Consider the following 23,570-nt stretch of genomic DNA (forward strand, 5'->3'; position numbering starts at 1 on the left):
CTAGCACTGGGGATGGTGAGTGCAGCAGAGAGATGGGATTCTTAATTTATTCAATTTTAATTAAAAAACACAATTCAGTTGTTAAAAACCTATTTAAGTGTGTTTGGAATAGCTTGGATATGTGAATTTACCTTTTCAACTGTGAATTTTATGAACTCTAAATACAGATCAAGTATTTCCAGCAAAAATTTAGTGTCGGATTTGAAATGTGCTCTAATGGAAACTAGACACCAGATTTCAAAGACTTAGTATGAAAAAAACATAAAATACCTCAGTAATTATCTGTATTGACTGTACACTGAAAGAATATTTTGGCCACATTGAGTTAGGTGTCCTATGTTATTTAGATGCATTTTACCCATCTCTTGTTTTTCATGTAGCTACCAGAAAATGTTAAATTACCTATGGGGCTCCCCTTATATTTCTGTGGGACAGTGCGAGTCTAGACAGTGCCTTACGGGATCCATCAGAAGCATTATTGGACTTTCTAGGGAAAGTTGCTGGACTTCAAAAGTTAGAGTCATAATTTTTCCCGTTGTGTTAACAAGTTGCTTTATATGGATGGGTGTATGACAATTGAGGGTTGGAAAATAGGTTTTAATCAGAGTAAGTTAATTGAGAGGACAGCTTTGCCTCTGTTAATCAGAATGATTTTAAAATGCATTTTCACCCACTCAGAAACCACCGATTCTCATGGGAACAAAAAACTACATTCGTGCGTAGTACGAATTTGTGCCTGCTGGGTCCTTGTACCTTTACACCAGGCAGAAATCTCCGTAATTGTCAGTGTAGATTTCATTTCCTTGTGGCAAGGAATATAAAGTAATACAACCAAAGGGGAATTCCACTGCATGAAAGGAAATATTAGTGCTCGTCTAGCTCCTGTTTCAACCCTATAAGCTCCAAGTGATTTTCAGAGTCCCTCCTTCAACTTTTTTGTTAAACTTTCCAGATTTTCCTATTTATAGATTTCAGTTGTTGGCAGCTACATGTTGGAACCGTTGTTGAAGCCCCTAGTAAGGCTTGATGCTGTAGCACGCTTTCACAGCTTGGTTTGCAAGTTGCTTTCTAAAGATGCAAAGAGAATTACTACCCACTCTAGTAGTTTGAACAACCCAGTGAATTTCAGATATTAAAGCCATATTCATGCCGCTGTTCTCCTAATTCTATCACTGTTTTAGAATTGCATTTTGTCTAAAGGAAGGATAGATAGAATACTAATAATAATATCAAGATGCTCAGAAACTGTTGAGAATTTTTTTTACAGGAAGAACTTAAATTTCCAGAGGCTTTTTAAAAAAATTTTATTAAGGAAGGAGTAAATAAATACGCCAGGTTCTTGAGTAAACTGCTCTTACCCTTCAGAACCACTTTGTACGTAGACTTTATCATGATGGCCAAGAGTTTTTAAAATGCTATAGGCAGAGGGTATACTCTAGAGAAAGAAGACAACATTGGGTTTAGGACTGCTAGCCCCATCCAGAGCAGTTATGTGGTTCATTCAGGGATCTTCTTAGCCCTTCAACCTCAGTTTCTACATCTGTGAAGTAGGTTTTGTGCTAGTTCTGGTGACATGACTCGTGGGTGTATTAGGAGGATATAGCAGCATGTAATTGAAGGGCTTTTATCTTGGAAAAGCCTTAGTAGGCTCAAGGTTTCTAGTTGTTTAGGGTTCTAAGATTTTACTAACAAGTCAGCTGCTTGGAGTTCAAGGCATTTCTTCAGATTATAATGAGTTGATAGTTCAGTGTGCAAAAATAAAGACCGAACCATGGTAAGTAGCAAGGTTACTGCAAGGAAAAAAATGTGTCCCACTGACCACTTTAAAATGGCACAGGTGCATCTCTGTAGCAACCTTGACAGCCATCATGTGGGATCATTCCCCTCACCCAGGGAACAGTGGTTCCCCAATCTCCAATCTCTCCATTCTCCAGCATGAGAAAGTGGTCTGGAGCCTGATCACATGAAGATGGACAGACACAGCCTTTTGGATGCGAGAGAGGGAAGGGAATGCAGGCCAAAAGTGGGGTGGGTTTTCCTTTCCTCTTGCTTGTTTTTTATTAACCTTGTCTTGCTCCTGCCACACACAAGTGCAGCCAGTGCTCAGGACACTGCTCCATGTGGAGCTCCGGAAAGTGAAGCTGAGAAGCCTTCCTTGGGGTGGACATGGGGGGAGCTGCAGAGGCAATAGGGAGAAAATAACAACCATGGCTCAGGCACTGCTTGGAGCAGTTGTTCATATGTAGGTCAGGTAGTCATCATTCAGGAACTTCCTGTATTACACAAATAATCTCTATTTTATGGTTAAAGGTAGGACAGTGATAATTTACTCAGGAGGGAAGGACAATTAGCAAGTTGATTAATAAGGTTTCTAAAACCTATTGTGAAAGAGAATCCTTTAACATATGTCTTGATTTATTCTGCTTATTTATGTCTTGATTTAAGACAGTGATTCGCAACTTTAGCTCTGCATATTGCAATCATCTGGGAGCTTTAACAGCCTTCATGCCTGGCTCCCATCCCTGGAGATTTACTTGGCTATTGGGATTGCGTTTTAAAGTTTCTGCAGGTGATTCTAATACACAGATAATAGCCAGAATGCCTGATTTAAAATGTTTCCTAAATTGTTAGCTGATCTTGAGTGCATATTTTCTATGTACTGTTGCACACTAATAGTTTTAATGAAGGCACAGAATCTTATGTAAAATAAACTGTTGATTGGTCTTAACTACAGGGCTACAAGAGTTTCCTTCTTATTTCAAGCTGCTTAATATTCCGTTAATCACTGTTGTCATGCACACACACTTCTGTATTCCATTCTCATTCATTTACTTTTTAGAATGGTATTAATGCTGATGGCATTTGCAGGGTAGTAGTCACCTTGTCAGTAGAACTTGCTTTAGTAATTAGTTGTCAGAAACAAAACTCCCCAGACTTTCTACCCATGACCACAATGAAGGGAATGATGCCTTTTCTGCGTCCCTATTCCTAAGAATCAGGAAATTTCTATGATATTTGACAAGTATAGGTAGAAATTACTTGCCAAGGTGATTATGACTTCTGGAAAAAAATTTTTTTAAAGGAAACACAGGTGTGTAACACTCCTAATCAGTATATAAGATTGTTTGTGTGTTACTTTTTCGAGTTATAAAAGGAAGAGGATAAATTCTGCCTCCTTCCTCAGTTACTGTCAATCTTCAGTCTTCTTTTGAATTAAGTTAGTTTCCCATTTTACAACATAAAGACAAGTTTAATTCTTAAGGCTTACATAAAAAAGTAATGTTTAATTTGGGATTTCTCAAATTCTTCATCATAATAACACCTTGCATTAGTAGAGAACCTTTGTTGCAAGAAGATCAAAATATTTTGTAAGCTTCATCTCATTTTTCTTTTCTTTCTTTCTTTCTTTTTTTTTTTTTTTTTGGAGACAGCATCTTGCTCTGTCGCCCTGGCTGGAGTGCAGTAGCACAATCACAGCTCACTGTAGCCTCAACCTCCTGGGCTCAAGTGATCCTTCCACCTCAGCCTCCCAAGTAGCTGGAACCACAGGCACATGCCACCATGCCTGGCTAATTTTTCATATTTTTTGTAGAGACGGGGTTTCGCCATGTTGCCCAGGCTGGTCTCGAACTACTGAGCTCGAGGGATCCTCTTGCCCTGGGCCTCCCAAAGTATTGGGATTACAGGTGTGAGCCACCGCGCCAGACCTCTTTTATCTTTGAGATAATACCATGTGACGGCAAAGGCTGGGTATTGTTATCCGACTCTCTCACACAGCAACACTGAGGAGACATTGACTCATTTCTTTTACGTTGCTTTTTAAGTACAGTATTGTTTGGTTTTGTTGAAAATTATTTTGGTAGTAAACATTTTCCAGAGATATAAATCTTTTCCAGACTCATTTGCGCTTGTTACTGTAGGTAGAATTCATGAGGCTTTTCCTATTTCTGTTTATTTCGGAGCCTGAAGTGACCCAGGAATTATGTGATATATGTAGAGCGAGGGAATTTCTTCAGTTTGACTGTGGTCCTGGTTGTAACCCAGCCTTCTTCCTTACAGATGGAGGTGAGGGTTGGGGTATCCCTTAGGGCCTGGTGTGTCCTCATACAAACAACTTTACTGGGGCTGCCTAGAGCCTGGGCCAGCAGTGGGGTAGTATCAAGTACAGGGCATTATTCAGCGGTTCTCCACACTCCCCTCATTTGAATGAGAATATAAATCTTCTCCCCTGGCTCTCATGTCACATCTTTAAAACCTCAAGTTTCTTATTAGGCATGTGTGGTCCATTTAAGCTCTAGACATTTCGAAAAGATAAATCACAGGGCAAAACATCTTTTTAGTTTTGAAGGAGGTCTGAGTTGCAGCTCGCTGGGGTTGTGAGTCTGAGCCGTCGCTTTTCTTTCTCTTCCTTTTACAAGACTTCCAGGATATAGCCGTTAAAGAAGGACACAAAAAAGAGCAAAGCCCTCAGTGATGCTGTGGCACAAAGAAGAAAGCTACTTGAGGAGGAGGTGAAGGGTTTACGAAGAGGCAAAGAATGCAGGTGAAGGGAGGGAGGAGTTAATAGTTAAGGCTCAGGTTCTGAGCCCGTTGGGCTGCCAGTGTCTGCAGGAGCCTGACTTTCATCCTTTCCTTCTGCCCAGATTTTAAGTCTCATGAGTTGCTGGGGAAGCTCCCACCCCAGGTCCACTGTGAGGGACGTACAAGAACAGTCACGTGGCAATAGTACATGCCTGGAAGGTATCTCTCATTTGGGGGGAGATTGAGAAGCGCTGTCTAATGGTGCCCTTGATACAACTAAATAGCAACTCTCTCAGTTCATTACTTGTTAGCCCCAGGCAGGGACAACACAGATTGGCTAATTATAATAGCCAGACCATTAAAGGGAATAGCATTAATGGAGGAGAAAGCAGCTAATAAAGAGCCGAACTTGGCCACTTTGTTGTGCCCAGGATACAAGCTGCTGTTAATTTCAGTACCTGTTTCTTCTGCTGTTAGAACTAGGAAGAAGGGATTTAGTGACCCTCTTTCAAAAGGTGGATCACAAGCTTAGAGGCATTGCTGGATAAATTCAACAGCAAGACTTTATTTCTTCCCCAGAGGTGACGTCTGATGGTTCTGTATAAATAAAGTCACACCACCTTTCTTATGCTGAATTGATGCTGCTGACCTGCTGTTAGTAGGACATGCACTTTTATGGCGTTTCCAGGAGTGGTGATGTGTGTTGCTGAGCTCATCTAATCTCTGCTTTGAGCAAAGGCAATCCTCTATATCATGGCAGGGATTAGAGGTATAGCCTGGGGCTGCAGAATGGTGTGATTTAAATTTTCCCATGCAGGTTCAAAGCTTGTAACTTTGCCTGCATGTACATCCACACTGGGTTCCAGCCACATGAACTGGGCCACCTTCATAGACCTCCCTGGTAACCACAGCCTGACATGACAAGGAATCACAGTTTTACTTTCTGCTTACTATCCATGTTAGAAATATCTAAGGAAATTCAGGAAAAAAAAAAAAAAGAGAGAATTTCATGGCATGTCAAGAGTGGAAAGTATCTTAATTAAAATGTTTTAAAATGGGAACAATAAAGAAGTCGATTTAAGTTTTTTGCTTTGGTGCTTGTCTTAAAGAAATTGTTCCTAATTCTAGAAACTAGTGCTTTTTCTAATTATATTCAGTAGAACCCTAGGATCCTGTGAAGGGGCATAGGGGAGTAATTGATAAAGAAGGGGACTGTGGTGTCCATGTTTTATTTGGAGCCATTCTACCCACACTGTCATTTATAAGCTCTAACTTACCAGGGGAGATAAGATTGTATAGAACCAGCATCTTGCAGTTATAAGGAACCTTTAAGTTCTCCTACTCCAGCTCCTTCCCAGTGCAAGCACCTGTTTTAGAGTAACTGTTCAGCCTCAGCGTTAAGTCAGCTTTAGAAGAACAGTAAATCGCCCATGTATCTGGAGACTTCAGCTGTTTGAAAGGCCTTCCTTCTAGTGCATCGGTATCTGTTGCTGGCTCTGTCCTCTGCTACTACAAGCAAGCCTTGAGTCTCTTTTAGACTTGTCCTTCCTGTATTTGAAGACATCTCCGAGAAGATTTTAAATCTTTTTTCCCCTACAGGCCACATATATCCTTAATGCCTTCATCCATTCCCCTCTTGGGAATGTGCATCTTTGGGCCATTGGAGAGGTCTTGCTTGGACTGCGGCCACTGTGATTTCTGGGGGCAGACTCAGCTCCTTCTTGGTGTAGAGATCTGCCCACTATAGGCACCAAATAGATGTTGGCAGGCTTCTTTCCTCCTTACTGCTTCTATTTATCTCACCTGTACTTTTAGATCTGCTGCTCTTGGGTAAGCAGATAAGAATAAGGGAAATGTCTTCCGTTGTTGTTAAAGACAATGTTAGGATAGAAAGTAATATGTTTGTACTCAAAAATGCCCAGTGAGATTTCTAGCCATGGCCAAGTTATCATTTGCATAAGCAACCTGGAAATGCCCTCTTGGTCCTACTGATTGTGTTCCATGGTTAATGTAGATCCCTGGATAAATTCGAATGGCTACTCCTGCTCAGAGGTCATGCCACGAGAACTTTTCTCATACATCAGATAGAGTCCCCTTCCCTCAGCTGAATGCATTTACCCCTCAGTCTGTGCTACCCATAGGATAAGCAACATGCATAAGAAGGTAGGTGCCTTGGCTTAGGCAGCTCTGTTGAGTCACCCTCAAGAATCCTGCTGGAATTCTGTGAGGAGTGAGGATGCAGAGCAACGAAATATTCGAAGGCTGCTATGATTTTTACAAGCTTGAACCTGTCTCTTGGAATTCCCCATTGTGAAGTCATTGTTGACTGGTTGGCATTATGAAGCAGTTCAGAGAAGTAAAGTTAGATCAGTCTGCACCCAAATACCAGCCACACCATCTCCCGAGCTGGTGACTGGAACTGTGGTTTTCAAGTCAGTTTCCTCATTGCGGAATGGAGATAACGATGCCTTCCTTGCAGGGTCATTGTGAGGCTGAAATAAAATAAAGGCTTCATAGGAACACATACCACGTGCTCACTTAATGCTAGCTCTCTTTCCTGATTGTGGCAGTGACTGTATTTTCCAGCTAAAATTGTGACACGTGTTCTGAGAGGTGTTAAGTATTTATATACAACTACCCATATGTATTTATGGGTAAAAGGACACGGAACTTTAAATATTGAGACCATCCTGGAAATTCTAGGACGTATGATTGCATAATTTGTAATGCCTGCTATAGGCCTAGCCTCATAGTTGACCCTTGATGGTTGCTGAAATATTTCTTAATCATAGGGAGAAAAAAAACTCAATGACCTTTTACAGAGATGTTTGATTGCAGGGCTTATTGCTAATGCTCTCTGTCTCTCTCTCTTTTTTTTTTTTTAATCTCACTATGCAAAGATAATACAGGTCTGGGTAAGAGGAAGACTTAAGATGCTTTGACTTAATTATATCTGTTTGACAGAAGCAATATACTGCCTTCTGATTTTAGGATGTAACCATCCAGAAAGGCAGAAGAAAGGGACAATTTCAGTTCTAAACAGGAATCCGAATATCTCACGTCCTGAACCATCTACATAAACTAGAGAAAGGGCACTCCTTAAGACTGGTGAAGCGGGCTCCTTGGAAGATCCCCACAGCAACATTGAGTTTGGTTTGTCTGGCGCACCCTCTCCCCAAGGGCTGAGTGGGCCATCTGGGTAACCTAGGGAGGAGACTTCAGATGCTAGGAGTATAGTTCCTACCCATCCTCATTTTCACAGGGTACGCTCATTTTTTTTCCCTTGGAAGTACTGATATGTATTCTGCAAGATGAATGTTGAGACCCAAACACCATTTGGCTTGTAAAAATTAATGACTCAGCATCCAGAGGGATGTTGCTTTCAGGGCAGGGGGGACACTGGACACCAAGAAGAAAGCCAGCTTGGGCCCCTATACCATCTTGGATGTCTAAACCGTCTTCTGGTAACTCTCTGGATGAAAAGAAATCATGAACTTCACTTCTGTGATTTGGTGGATGTGGATTTTGCTACATCAAAATTTGTATTTGAGTCTCTGTGGTGTTCTTTCTAGCCGAGATGCTAGGGTATGCTCTTTCTTTCTGGGGAGATTCCAAAAATGTTACTCTCTGTGGCTGTGTGTACAATGTCTATTTAGAAAAGAAGACTGGCATTTGCATCTTCTCTCAAATTCTTTAAGTTTATCTCACTGAATTTTGGAGTGGACAAAATATTCAATAGCTTTTTTCAAGTGAAAAAAATGTCGACTTTCAAGAGTGTATTACTTTAGGTTCTTGTATATATCTGTGCTTTCCTGGTGGCAGAAACCTGGAAAACTCTAGAGCTGAAATTTCAGCGTATTCAATTTTTTGTTAATGTGTCTATAGCTTGTTAATAAAAGCTTACTTAATGAAAGCCAACATCACCACCACTTGAATTATTTTTGCAGCCAGAAGAGTGTACTTAAATAATTGTGTATTCAGACTTCACTTTAATAAATTTCAATAAATAGCTTCCCATAGGAGAGGTTTCTTCTGTTGAATCTGTAGAAGTTGACGACGGTACAAGCATCAGCTTTCTCAGGCAGCTTTTCTAAACACCTGCAGGGTGGAAAAGAGATCCTTCTCTCAAAATACTGAATATTGCTGGCATGACCACTCTTGTCACTGGTGCCTGCTGTTTTCCATCTTATCTGGGTTGCAGGTTTCTTCACAGTGATGGGACACCGAAGTGCAATGGGATGAAAGCATGCCTGTAGCATTTTTACCCTAGCTGTGGGGAAATGACCACCATCCTGTGTCCATGACACTCTTCCTCCTCAGGACTTTCAAACTAGGCTTCAGAAGCCATCACTGGGGGCAGTCCTGGCATTTATAATGGGGATAGGGACAATTTCCAGGAAAAGTTTCTATATCAAGGACATCTCAGTTCTGCAGCAGAGAAATCTTTGAAATTACCTGCAAACCATCTTTTTGCAAGCACAACCAACTTTATTTCTGTTTTAATTAATTCCAAAAATGCTTTATTTCCAGAATGTTAATATTTAGTTAGCAGTAGGCTCTAAGTTTCCCAACCCCTCAGCCTTTTCAGAGGGTATAATAATAAATGTGTAAATGTGCTAGGGGATCCCCGTGATTTATGGAAGCTTTATATTGAATAATTTTGAAGAGGAAAGACCTTTTGGTAATAATATTCATTTTTTGACTCTTCTGTAATATGCAACCTGAGGGTGGGGGTGGGGGAACGTGGAGAAATGCCATTCTCCTACTGAGCACAGACTGTATACGCCTATTTTACAGGGAAGTCACGGGCTCCTAAGCATTCAGTTTAAAAATGAGCAGAATTAGATGGGTACCCTTCATTGGCCCTTCATGGCTAGGGGAGAAATGGGAGAGGGAACGCAGCTCATTTTGGCTTCAGTCCTTGCGCTTTCAAGAGACAACCCTACTCCATACTCCATTATTTTTTTTTAAAGCTTTCTAAAATGGTTGGTGAAATTTACATTTCAACTCTTGCCTACAACAGTTTTCTGCCTTATTTTCTCTTCCCAGCGCTTTGTGCCGCCTCCTTGACAACCTGCTCATAGGTATTACAATTGGCCTCAGAAATTGCAGTGCTTCCCTTTTGTTCAGCTGGTTGGCTTGATAGGTTGTATCTGCAAATTTGAGAGCAGCGTGTTTTATTTTTTACGGCATCTAAACAATAATGTAACCACATCACGGCATTCTGAGTCACATCATTGACCTCCACCAGCAGTTTATCCCCCTACAACACTTGAATACATTAATATCACTGTCTGTAGCATTTTAATTTAATTAGAGCAGCGGTTATAATCCTCTTGGGAAAATCGTTATCCCCCCATACACACACACACACACACACACACACACACACCCCTACTCCCCATAATGTTAAAAGAAAGAAAGCACCTCTGGTTTTCATCTGTCTGACAATTTGCTTTAGAGGTGGGACTCTCACCACCACCCCATCCTTTGTTGGGGTTGCACCAGAGAAGCAGTTGTGAGAGTAAAGAGGTTCCCTTTATTTGGGAAATTAGACGTTAGTGTCCTTAAACTTCTCTGTCTAGATGTCTCCATCTGAGATAGTGGTATTTGCTTAATTTTTCCAATTGCTGATAGTCTGCTGATGTGCCAGGGTAGACGTTAAGTGCGAGGTTATTGCAATAGAGTGAAAAATGAGCACTGCGAGAGTCACCCTAGAGATTCACAAAAAGAGAGACAAAAGGAGTCTCTGTAGTGTGGGATTCCCAAGAGTGTGTTTTGTTCTCCTTGGAACAGAGCCCACTCACTGTACAGCATCCTTTTGGGGTCCCCAAGTGCTCTGCAGCCACCAAGCCCAGAGTTACCTTAGGTGTGCCATGGCTACTAGAAGAGTGCTCGGGGCCCTAGAAGCACATTGTGCATTTGTCCGTCTTGGTCAAGGTAACCTCTCTTGTTGCTGACAAGTCTCTTCATTGAGCCTTTGAAAAAGAGCTTATGGTGTGGAAAACTGTCCTCCAGCTGAGTAGAAACCATCATCAGGAATGTGAGGAGATCAGTGGGCCACAGTCTCTTCATCTCTGGCCTTCCTTTTATAAGTTTTCATCATGAAATAGCAGTTGTCTCCATCTAAAATTGTTTGGACGGGGTTTGCGGGGGATGGCGTCAGATCCCAGAGCAGGTGCAGAAGTGTGGTGTTTCAGCGTAAGGTCCGGGAACCATGTAGAAGTGAAAGCACACCAAGGGGTTACTTTTAAAGAGAGCACAGTTGAAAGGAAGGTCCAAAGCAATGATAATTTAGTAAATTACAGTATATACACTTTCAGGGTAATAGCTAGCCAGACTCTTTTGTCAGCTGGCTGGGGATGGAGTTCCTAAGAAATGAAGTCCAGTCAGCATGGAGGGCTGGGTTTCTCCCAGCTTGCCTTGGTGGAGTTGGGGCAGGCGGGGATGAGGCGGCCTCACTCTCATGGACTAGCCAGAGTGTCTTGTGAGTTTCTCTTTGCTTCAAGGGAAAGAAGAGTCATTGAATTTCGAAATGCTGTCTTGTTTTTTTCTTGCACTCATGAAGCACCATTTGAAGACCCTTTGGCTGCCCGATGTTTTCTTCACCAAGTTTCACTTCTGCAAAAACCCTAACAAAACAGAAAGCTATTTCCGAGAATAAAGTTAACGGTAGATATCTAGACATATAGTGGGATTTGGGGGGTGTCAGACAAGAGTTGAAGAGTATGGAGAATTTGTTAAATTCTAAAAACAGACTGTTTGAAATGCTCAGAAGCCCACCTCACCTTTAAAAACCTCTGAACAGATTTTATGTTTCCTATATGTGTGGGCTTTTTTTTTTTTTTTTTTTTTTTTTTTTTTTTTGCTTTTTTCATCCCAAACCAAACACCAAAAAGTATAACCCATCCTTAAGTTAAAGTTTCTCAAAATACGTGTGATGCCTGCTAAAGTTCAAGAAAAGTGCAGTTGAAAGTTTTGCCTCTGGGTGACTTTTTACAGGACATCTTAATTGACCCAGAAATGAAACCTGGGATATATGTGCCTGCCCTTCATTAAGAAATTCACCAAGAAACCTCAGGATGTATGTTTAAACAGAAATATTCCAACTGCCCTACTTGCTTCTGGTGGGTGCCTTAGGGAAGGTATAGCAATTCCATTCGGAAATTATAACAATATGTATATATTCATTTAAAATCAAAACTTCCTACCACAACTGCCAGACTTTCTAGGCTATGAGCAGAGGAGAAGCTTTAATTTGGTTATAGGCCGAGGACTCCGCCGCTTCCCTTTGCACATTTGATGAGATGTAAAATGTTAAAGAACTATCTTTCCAAAACGTAAACACTGCCTTCCCTTTACTTAAATGTACGATTTTCTTTTGCTCTTGAGTTTTATTTTCATAGTGGCATCTTACTGGTCTTTCCTTTCCACCATATTTTTGGATGTTGTGTGTTCCATTTTACATTGCCCAGTTAAACCACAGACACTCCTGAAGTTATGTTTACATGTGGACTGCAAGTCAACCTAGTTGGCATGTTGATCTAAGCTACAAATTGCACTGCTGTTTTGCCGAACCCAACAGTCGGTTTCTTGCCATTATTTGCGGTATTTTAACTTAAAACTCACGGTAATCCTTCTCACCCCATCTAGTTTGTTTTAATTGATCTAACAAACACTGCTTGTTTGAATTCAAATGGAGGATCCATGGAAGCTCTCCCACCCCACCCTTTGATACTTGATAAGGGGTCAAACAGTACTTCTTTTAAATTCAGATAATTCTTTGAATGAACTATGAAATACTTCAGAGGGAAAGGAAATATCGATTCTGAGATGGAGAGTAAAAGAACAAGGAGATATTCATTACTGTTGCAGATAATTCCTTGCAATGAAGGAAAAAATTAGACATTGGATATTTTTGGTTGTGGTGGTTGTATAGTGAGATAGGTGGACAATAGAAAAATCTTCCTTGTGGATTGAAGTTCTAAATCTAGAACTTATCTTTGAAGCTGTCACTTTACTTGATCAGCTCACTATGGAAGTGAATCTAGAATCATACTTTGATTAGAAGCTGGGGATATTGCTACAGAAGAGAAAACATGGCTTTAATATAGTGATGGCATTAATTATGTGACTTGGGCAAGTCATTTTTTAAAAAGTTGTCTTTAAGCCATTCTCTCGGACATATTTTTTTGTTCCCTTTTGTCCCTCCTTTTTACTTGTACAAACCACAGGGTGTACACCTATTGACATGAGTCCAAAGTAAAGGCTGTTTTCAACGATGGCAGAGTTTTGTTATATAGCCCCAAGGCTAGGCATCTGAAAGACAACTGTATACAGTGTCTCTACGGAGAGAGTAAGCCGGATTGCTTGGGAAGCTGGTACTGCCCATGCCCCGCCTCCCTTTTGCTCCCCACCCCGAGATGGTCTCATACCTCCATTCCAAGCTTTCATTGTCTCTCTCCCCCTCCCCTCTTCCTGCCCTTATTTTTAACAGCAGGAACGAATTTCATATACACCTCCAGAGAGCCCAGTGCCGAGTTACGCTTCCTCGACGCCACTTCATGTTCCAGTGCCTCGAGCGCTCAGGATGGAGGAAGACTCGATCCGCCTGCCTGCGCACCTGCGTGAGTGTTCGTGACCCGAGAGGGACAGAGGATTGATGGCATGGGGCGGGGGTGGCAGGCAGTGGGCTCCAGGCCAGAGAGGGGCAAGCTCTGAGGTGGTTTTCACAGGACTTCGCCACGCTGCTTTGGAATCTTTCACACCCCTCTACCCCCAAATACCTTTGAAAAATTTGAGGTTCCTGTTCCTTGTTTCTCAGTGTATTCATTTCTTCCCTGACTATGACATGTTAAAAAAAAAAACAAGAAACCTGGAAACATGCAGTATATGGCAGAGCCAACTAAATCTCCTAGTAGACAAGATGATTTTTGTGTGTGTGCAAAGTTTATCTGTATTCTCAAATTCACGCTTACTCAACTTTAATATTTTCTTTGGTCCTAAATTTTGCTCAGTTTGTGAGTCAGACTCACTCCTGCTTTGTTTTTAAGCTGTGCGCTCGTCCTTTCTTTCCAGGGCCCTCCCTCCCCTCCCTGTCTGTGCTGGCTACTTTTCTTCCCTTCGTTTTCTAGGCCTGCGTAGGTCCTCTCTCTTGCCTCCTCTTTCCTTCACCTCCACTCTCTCTTGCTTCTCTTGTGCTTGCTTTGCCTCAGCAGCTGCAGTCTGTAGTGGTTCCACCTTTCTCTCCCAAATCATCTCTACCCCTTGGCCTACCACTTCCCCGTCTCAGTCCTCAGCTGCAACTTGGCAGAGGTTTGGGGCCCACACACCTGTGCTGCTGATACTGGCCTCCAAAGCCGTTGACACCTGCTGTGTCCTTTTTGTCTGCCTTTCTCATACTGCCACCCAGCTCAGGTGATAAAACCGGATTGGGGCAGCTGGAGAGACTGAATCACCTGATTCCCACCCTCTTCACAGTGTCCAAGAAAATGCCAGCTTCTCTGCCTTGAATGTTATCCTGAGGGCACAAGACTAGCTTATAGAGGACACTTGAGGTCACCTTGGCCCTTCCAGTGACTTAAATGGTGGCACAGTCTTGTTCACCATCTCTCTCCAGCAGGGTGATGCTCTCCAGTTCTTCTCCTCCTGTTCTACCCTCCTCAGAAGGTTGCTTTCTGAATGCAGAGAACAGGAGACAGAGGATGCAGGTTCTTCCTTTCTCTCTCTGGTAATTCAGGGAATCAGATGACTGTGATATGGGGGCTCCTGGGGGAACACTGCTGGCTTATGCCTTCTGCCCCAGAGGGCAGACGGTTGCTGGGATGTTTGTGAGGAGTTGGGGGCATGAGAATCCTTTCCCTCCTGCAGCTTGCTGCGTCCATCAGTATTTACGAAGTTGCTGCCTGCTATGGTCAAGACATTTCTGCTTCATTTGGGCAGGGAAGTAAAGGACACAGCCCTACTCTACCATCTTTTCCTCTACTTTTAAGGAGGTTCGAACTGTAAAGGTGCCAGGGTCATGGCTGGGAACATCAGTGTTCTTAGGAAACTGGAATGTTACGGCACCATGGGAGCAGACACAACTGGAAAAGAAACAGCAGCCAAGTGATAGGAAATTTTCCTCCAGAAGTCATCCTGTGACCGATATATTCACTTCAGAAATATTCGCCTCAGGATGGAACATACTCATGCCACGCAGGCAGAACACTTCTGCTACCTAATTCATTCATTTATTCATCTCACAAATAGTTATTGATTGCCTCTGCTGTGCCCGGCACTCTTCTGTGTCCTGGGGGTGCAGAAATGAACAAAGCAGAAAAAACTCCCCTGCTCTTGTGGAACTTAAATTCTAGCACAGAGAAAAAAAAAGTATCAAACACTCATCACAAACAGGCTGAGATTTCTTTCATAACGTTTTATTCCTATATATTGCAACATCCCCCAAGGAGGCCCTCGCTCCTGGTTCACTTCTGGATGCCTTGACATATGGAAGCTCCTTAACTATCTTCCACGAGATGTTATCCTGACAAAACGAATAAGAAAGCAAACAAACACACTGAACTGGAGGTCAGGAGATCTTAACTTTTAGCTAGTTCTGCTGTTCGACTATGGGTAATTTAACTCAGTTCTCCTAGCATACAATACTGTGTGTGGACAAGAAAATGTTTAACAGCCTTCCTAACTTTAAAGTACTATGATTCTCATCTGAGGCATCATTCTCCTTGCTTTGAATTGTTTCTTCCATATTAACACTTGAATTTTTTCTTGAGTAGACAGTTTCCTTATTGAGCCGTGTCTGTGCTGCTTACCAGCATTTTGGTAGCGCCTTCTGTGTGCCTAGCACACAACCATAATAGCTAATATTTATCACGGGATTACCCTGTAGCAGGCACTGTGTGAAGTCCTTTACAGGAATTCTTTTAATTCATTCTCACAATACCTGTCAGGTAGGTCTTCTTTCTATCTCCATGTCACACATAAGGGCTTAGACAATTTAAGTAATTTTTCAAGGTCGATCACAGAACCAGTAAGAGATAGAGTCAAGGCTCAAACTCAGTTCTGGCTGACTCCAGAGCCTAGGATCTTATATCCACTATACCACCAAAAAGTGTGTGTTTAGTAAATATTTTTTGGATGGATGGATGGATGGATGAATTCAGGGTTGACACTTAGCCAGTGTTCACTGGTGTGGCCGTAGCATTGGTTTATGGCTGGAATCTATTCTAATTGCTGTTCTGTCTGTTCTATCTGTTGTTGAATGGCTTGCATATCACCCTTCGAAGGATGGATGGGTCCCCACGTAGACAGCTATAAAATATAGAACTGCAGCACATTCCCGGAAACCTTTCCATTTCATCAGTAGTTAGACTATGGATTCAGATTATGGTAATGATTTTGCCTGAATGCCTACTCTATGGCAGTCTAACTTTATATACCTCTCCTTGGTAATCTGCATGAGACCTATTGTGACACCATTGGTTCTGACATCTGTATTGAATCCTCTGGAAGTGGAGGTTCCCAGGCTCTTGCTGTTTGCCCTCAGCTGGGACTTTCCAAATGAGGCTGAGCTTCTGTCCTCCCTCTCCCATTTCAGGGTTCTGCTGCTTGTCATCCTGTTTGAGAGGAGCATATAGCCCCTACGATGACTGAAGCTGTGCCACACACTTAAAGATGCATCCCAGATGAGTTTCCAAACCTAAAAGAAAATAAATATTCTAACCAGGGAATTGGGTTATTGCTGTTTTAATCTGGGATTCCAGACAATTCCCAGTGGAATGCTCATGGAAAGTACGGGGAAGAATCTCAAAGCCAAGACAACAGCGGGACATTTATGGTATTGCTAAGTCCAAGGCACTTGTAGCTGCTTATTTTAAAGAGATACTCATCAGATTGGTATGCCTCAAAGTGGGTTCTTTTCACCATTTTCCATTGATTACCAGATAAATCCTCTCCCTTAATTCTTCCTTTCTCTTCTTTCATTCTTAAATCAACTTATATTCTTGTGGATGGGGGTAAAGAGGAGCAGAGATCATATTATTTAAGGTTCTCATACAGAGAGTTTCTCACCATTTTATTCTGCAAACACAGAGCTATACCCAAACTGAAGACACAGCATGACAAATTAGCAAGTTATTGAGAAGTAGAGAGTGATGCCTTTTCCTTTTATTTGCCAGTGATAAAAGCAAAGTGATAAATGGCGTAAAGTGTTAAGTGCTGATTAGAGAGGACTTGAAAAGGACTGGCAAAGCAGCCTGGGCAGAGTGCAAGAGGAGAGCCCAGGGAAGAAAGGCCAGACCGTGCCATCCTGCTCTGACTCACTGCCCAGATTACCAGGACAGTGCCCTTCAACAGTCCTACAGCAGAACTCCTCTGCTTACCAGGAGAGCAAACACAAGTATGTTTGTTGAGAGGATAGAAAGGGCATCATTTTTTCTCCTTCTTCCTCTTCTTCCATAAAGGGTACTGAACTTTTTTTGAAGCTTGAGGGTAGAAGAGCCGAAGTACAATTACAGTAGACAGGTGGGAAAAACAAAAGTTGCATTCTTTAAAGGAACATAAGCTTTTCATTGTAGCTTGAAAACACTTGAAAGACCAAGGACCCCCAAGGGTGCCCAGGCAAGGTCACTCTTGACTCTACGCAGAGAAGGGCTGTTGCTGGGAGCAAAGGATACCTTTGCCCAGTTCTCACCAGGCGACTTGTAGTCTCGCAAGGGAGGGACGTTTTCTGATTTGTCTACCCAAAGGCCGCCCTTTTTCTAAACTCATGGGGGAGTGGCTGCTGAAGGGGGCAGTTACAGCACCTCACGAGGTGCTGCCAGCCTGCTCATTGGCAGAGGCTTACCTTATGAAACACTGGGCCTCAGACAGTGATGCTCAGGCCCCGCCTTAGGATAACAATATAAGTATAGTTCAGATTGATGGGGCAGAATTTAAATAATTAAATGTCGTTATTTTAAATTTCTTTTAAACATGATCATTTCACATTTAGTTGACATTGCGCCATTTGCCCGCAGACTGTGCATTTTGCAGTGTCCATTTGGCCTTCTAAAATCCCTGTGAATGATATTTAAAAATCGGAACGTAGGACTCATTCATCATATTTAATAGGGTTAGGGTTTATGATGTTGCGGGTTAATAAATAGCCATAATAGCCGCTCGGCGTTTTCTGGAGTCAGAACACCAGAAATAGTCCCTTGGCTCTCTTTCTTTTCCTTGTGAATCTTTCAAAATTCTTACATTACTACTCCTGCTTGTGTGTGTTTAATAATTTAATTTAATGCCTTCCTTTGGAAACGTTACCTCGCTGCTCACCCACTCGGCTGTTTTGCCTTCTCAGCAGAGTAACTGAGTTTAAGACAGCCACGTGACAGGCACAGCTATATTAGAACCAGCATAGTGAGAAGGGATGCAGTGCCTCTCTTTTCTAATTGGGTAGAGCAACAATTTTATATGCTTTCACATTATGTTTGTTCCCAAAAAAAAAAGAGGCAAAATTGGGAGCTGAACGTGATCATCATTATTATTTTATATTTTTATACATAACACTGCGCTCATACTTATTGTCTCACTTAATTGTACAGCAGGCCTTGAAGCAGGTGCTATTGATTCTGTTTGATGAGCTGACCGTGTCTCCGATAGATCAACTGGATTGTCCAGGTTCACACAGCATGTGAAAGGCCGAATGTGATTTCTACTTCTTGAAACCACCTTTCAGCTTTTTTAGGAGAAAACATAATGACATAAAGAGTTTCATGGACTTGAAAGTAGAGGCACTGCTGACCGCTGAAGTCTGGGCAGCCACAGGTGCAGGGACTGGGACCGGTGTGGTTCTAGTGATGCCACCTGATCATGAAGTTGTGCTGAATCCTCAGCAGACTGGCTTCTGCCTCGTAGTAGGATGAGGGAGAGGAATCAGGATAACAGCCTGTCCCTGTGGATAGTTTATTCTGGTTTTGTTCACCAGTCCTGCTGCCTTCCCGTTTGTTCTCTTGCGAGCTCAGGTTAGAGTTGAATTTCTCCCTGCAACCAGAATGCCAGGGCTGGTCCTGTAGGCCCTGATGGGCAAGCTCTGAGAGTGGGCTCAATCCAGTACCCAATTCCCCAGCATTTTGCTAGGGGTGCCCTTCTAGGAGCAAGGTCTCACTGCTTTTGGAAGTCTCCAAATAAAAATCCATGGTAATAGAAAGGGCTTGGGTCTGGATAGACGTGAATGGACTTGAATTTCAGGGTTGGCTCTATTAGAGAGATGATTTAACCTCTCTAAGACTCAAGTTTCTAACGACACCTACTAATGAGGGCTTCTTAGAAGTATCAGAGCTCATTTATGTATAGCACCTGGCATAGTGCCTGGCCTGCAGTGGCCAGGTAGCTCACCAAAGCTCCATTTCTGTTTCCGGTTACGGTGAATAGCCTGTTGAGGAGGTGGCTTCCCCATGCAGGAGCCAAGGGAAGCAGGCATGTCGTTGTCTGTGTGTTTCATTAAAGAAAGGACCTAGGGTTCTGTCTGTGTATTATTGAGACTAATCTTCCTAAGTCACAATGGAAATAAGCTTTGCTTTCAAACGATCCCCTGTGATTTCCGGGGGCTCAGTTTTGCTCTAGGGCACTCCATCCCAGGACCTTTTCCTACCCACATGTCTCTCCCTCAGTCTGGAACTTTCTTCCCGGTCTCGCCTGAATCTGTGAATCTCCTTCTTCAGCCTTCCCCACTCTTCTAATACCTATCAAGTCCTCCCCTGTCCTTTGCTATCACATCAGTGTTCCAAAAATGGCCTCTCCTCACAGCTGCCCGTGACGTGCAGTGATATCACCAGCAGAGTTGAGACAAGGACAAGGAGAAGAGATATAATTCTCTGTCAGTGTCTTACAAAGCAGTAATGACTTCTAACAAAGCCGACCAGCCACTAGCATTTTCTACTTTGTTCCCCCTTAAGCCTTCTTTTGGGTGCCTTCACTTTTTACATCCAAATGCTTGAAGCTTTCTACTTTCCCCGCGGCACATGTGGCTGTACGAAGGCCCTGGTTAGCTGCTTCAAACAGCTTGAAGAGCAAAAACAGCCCACAGCAGAACAGCCAGGATGCTTTGGAAGGGAAATTTCCTTTTTGGGTTTGCTGTCTGAAAGAATTTCCGATGCAGGCAGACGTTAATTCCTAGCTCCATGCTTCCTGATAAGGAAGCAGCTTCAATAAATGCAGCTATTTATAGATGTCTTTTTTTTTTTTAAGAAAAAAAATATATAACCAGAGGTTTACTGACCTTTTCTTTCACTTCACATTTCATGCAGTGAGCTCTGTGTGCATTTAAGGCAGTTCCTCCAGCATCAGCTCTGACAAAGTGGCCCTGGTTTCGCTGTGGGGGATGGGGAGGGGAGGATGAAGATGGCACGGCCCCTCATTAGTGTCACGGGCTCTCCCTTTCCTCAGAGTTCTGAAGTAGACATTTGGAAACTGTTGACAATGGGTTGTCCCTACCTGGTGCTCTGCGTTATTTATGTGAGCCCAGAGGTGCCCAGCTTTATTCTAGACTCAACACTGAAAGGTTATAGCAGACTAAGAGAACCCTTTAAAAAATAAAAGACGATGAGAACCAGTCCATTTTATGAAACTTGAACAGCAACAGGAAATCAGAAACTTTATTTCCATTTCTTCTTTTTTTCTGTCCGTTGCTTCCTCTTGGATTTTCCCAACCCTCAATACGTCTGTGGTCTTTCTCTTGTCTTGATGGATTTCCGCAGATTGAGGAGTTCCTGTCCATGAGCTCCACAGTCACCCTTACATGTATCTACCTAGTACTTTCTGGCAGGTGTGATAAAGGTTCAGTGTGTTGGCTTGAACTGTGCTTCTCTAAGTTACTTCTCACCTCCTCTTATTATCAGAAAGCATTGGTTGAGCTGAGTATATACAAATACAGCAGTTTCCATGCTCAAATAACTGATATTTTCTCCCATTTTGCTTCATGTGTGAGTTACACCACATTAGTAATTCAAACTTTTGGGGTTTCTGGCAGGATGACCTTGACAACTTTATCAGAGGTAAACGTTAGCAGCGATGTTTAGATGTTGCTGCTTTTGCTGTTGCCATGGGTGGATTCTGATTCTCAGTTGCCTGTACCATGTGTGAGTGTTTTGTGGTTCATTTTTCTGATCTCTTCTGAAGGAGGGGTAGAGCAGGACTTGAGAGATTTAAACTGGCCCTGGCTCTGGCCACGTGCTGACTGTAAATTCCCAAGTATAATTAGTCACACTGCCCCAATATTTACTGCCTCCATCTTGGGTGTGTGGACAAAACCCCATTCTTTCAACATTGGTCTCCATTTCTGCTTCCAGCAGATCATGGATACAAGTAGCTCTCAAATGGGGCTGTAAGATTCCAGTAGTAGAAATGCAGATGATGGGTACGGATAATGGATAAAGAACTGTAGATGTGGGGTGGATGACGATTGGATACCTAGAAGGGAAAGTTGACTGCACAGGGCTACGCAGTGAATACCCTATTTTACCAGGTCAGCTGAGGCTAAATTCTCTACTTTTGGGGTGGGGGTACTAACTGAAATGGTTCACTGAGGAGGGTGAAGGTTTGTAAGGGAAGATGTAACAATACTTTTTTAAAAGCACCTAGGACAAGTTTTAGGGTGTCGAATAGCACCATTTAAAAATTATAGGGGTGTCCAGCAATTTATGGAGCTCTGATTGAGAAGTATCATTGTTAGGATTTTATTACCCATTTGTTTTCCAGAAGTAGCTCATCTTTGCAAATGAGCTTTTAGTTTTTTGGTCATTGTACCCTACCTGCCAGCTCACAGGAGCCTGTGTTTCTCCTTAGGAGCCACTCTGAGGTCAACCGTGTTTAAGATCATAAAGCCACTCTAGAGAATCTCTGTGGCATTGTTGTGTGGAAGAAGAAATAATGATCACTACTATTATTATATATATGTATGTGTGTGTGTGTGTGTGTATATATAAAAGTGTGTGTGTGTGTGTATATATGTATATATGTGTGTATATGTATATGCTTCATATATATTATCCTGAATAATAACAAACTCTGCACAGTAGATATTATACCTGAGGCTCAGGTAAACCACTTGCCCGAGGTCACCCAGAGAAAGTGGAGGAGCCCCAATTTGAATCCGTATCTAATTCCAAAACCCAGACTTTTATTTTCCACTTCACCCTATTACTCTTTAAAAGTCTGAGGAGCAAATGAAAGTTGTTTCATTCTATCTATTGGTTAGAAGGAGAACATCCAAGCTAACAGGCTGATTTTTTTTTTCCAATTTTTAAGCATAATATAAATTACTGACAAGAGGGCCCAGATGGATAAAATCAGAGCTATAAACCAAATTATCTTTTGAACTTAAAGGAAGAGAAATTTCCATATCCAATCCTGTATGCACACTGTTATCTGCCAGATAGTCTCAGGTATGTGTATAAATTCTGGAGTGTTAGAAACAAAACTAAATGAAGTAAAAAGAGGTTCCTTGTCTATTATTTTCCATCTTTTTTAAAGAGATGATCTACCTCACAGATGGTTATTAAACAGTAAGAAAGATGCTGTGATTGAATGAAGATTGTGTTACTGAGTTTACACCTTAAAACACTGAACTTCCTGATAATTTGTGTTAAGCCAACACGCTTCAGAAAAATTGCCTGACGTTTGGTGCCTTAGTTTACCCACATGGCATGTGTGCCAGAACACGCTACAACAGGGTAAGAGGGCAGAGAACATGCTTTTGTAGGGGTCAGTTCCTTGAGCTCTGGTTCTACGTGGCTGATTACTTGGGTCATCCCAGCAGTTCATTCCATCTCTCAGGACTGTGGTTTCCACATCTGCAAAGTGAAGTGGCCTGAGTATATGATTCCTAAGTTCTCCCCAACTCAGTCGTCGCATCGTTCTCTTATTCCAGAAGAGAAACACAAGGGGTATCAGCAGTGGAACATTATCTGTAAATGCCAGATTTCATGATCATTCACTTGATTTTTAGGACTCAACATCAAATTTTAGTGCAGATGGTGGTACTTTCATGACACAGGAAATTGTCCTTCGTTTTACCTGTGATTGTTTTGGGAGGAAGCCCTCCTGCAAGGAAATAGGGAAATCCAGCACCCAGCTCTGGTGAGCATTTCCCTACGGTTCCTGTGATTGAAATCGGGTTAATGCTTTTGTGGGATGAGAACTGGTGCCAGCTCCTAGGCCTTGCAGGGCTTCTAAAGACTGTCCCTGCCACTCTTGCCTTATGCTGGTTCCCAGGACCTTACAGCCAGATCACAGGCCTGCTCCCCTGTTCTCATAGCCCCCTTTCTGGCCTGAGAATTGTCTGTGGCTTGGCCCTTTGCCCCATGCAACATGCACAGGTGTGGCTTCTGCTAACTATCTACTTGACCCCAACTGTGTGATTAGCGGGAATCCCCTCTGCAACTCAAGGCGTGTTTGCCTTTTCTGTAACCTGTAAAAAATTTCAGTCTGCGTTTTTCTCCCTCTGGAGATGGTATCCACTGGGTTTTAGGCTTTACAGAGCCAGCTGATCTGCGTGGATGGGCCACACTATCCTCCCTTAGCCGGCTCCGTAGCACATGCACAATTAATACTGCATTAATTAATTATGGGAGAAAAAAAGCACAGTTGGCAAGGGAATGAAGGCTTTCAGCTTCTAAAGTGAAGGCTTTGATGCTGAGCTTGAAAGTACATTTCCATCCGCCTCAGCCAGCAGAGAGAATCTGTGACACTTATACCATCCCCTGGGCATGAAAACTCACACCCAAGGAAAGTATTTCTAAATAGAGGCCCTCAACTAGTTGCTGGAATCATCTACTCATTGCCATGGGCTGTGAAAAGGGGGTGTAAGATTAGGGAGAAAAGACTCGCCCAAAGCAGCAGTGATTCGTGACCAAAGCTGATGAGGGGTTTTATTTTTTCTCCTTAAGTAGCTCTTAAGTCACCAACATCAGGAACTCTTTGTAGAGAAACAAATATGAGTAAGTGATTTGGTGCCAGCCCTCTTGAGGACATAAAATGACTCTTTCTCCTTCCTCCTCCTCCTCGCATGC

The 23,570-nt window shown here is 42.5% G+C and overlaps 1 protein-coding gene across 6 annotated transcripts in view; it reads left to right on the top strand.

The window, feature by feature from the left end:
- The window catches only part of ETV6 (ETS variant transcription factor 6), a 241,205-nt gene that overhangs the window by 89,615 nt on the left and 128,020 nt on the right, over nt 1–23,570 (top strand). For 4 of the 6 annotated variants that reach the window (XM_009424865.5, XM_009424867.5, XM_054664080.2 and 1 more), the window contains exon 2: nt 13,019–13,148. The exons of 1 other annotated variant lie outside the window; for it this stretch is intronic. In XM_009424865.5, coding sequence (XP_009423140.2) covers nt 13,019–13,148 — 130 coding nt within the window. The remainder of the gene's footprint in view (nt 1–13,018; nt 13,149–23,570) is intronic. One more of the 6 variants, XM_009424866.5, reaches the window with a different exon arrangement.

The sequence above is a fragment of the Pan troglodytes genome, chromosome 10 (assembly GCF_028858775.2).
Source record: "Pan troglodytes isolate AG18354 chromosome 10, NHGRI_mPanTro3-v2.0_pri, whole genome shotgun sequence".
Classification (NCBI taxonomy): Eukaryota; Metazoa; Chordata; class Mammalia; order Primates; family Hominidae; genus Pan; species Pan troglodytes.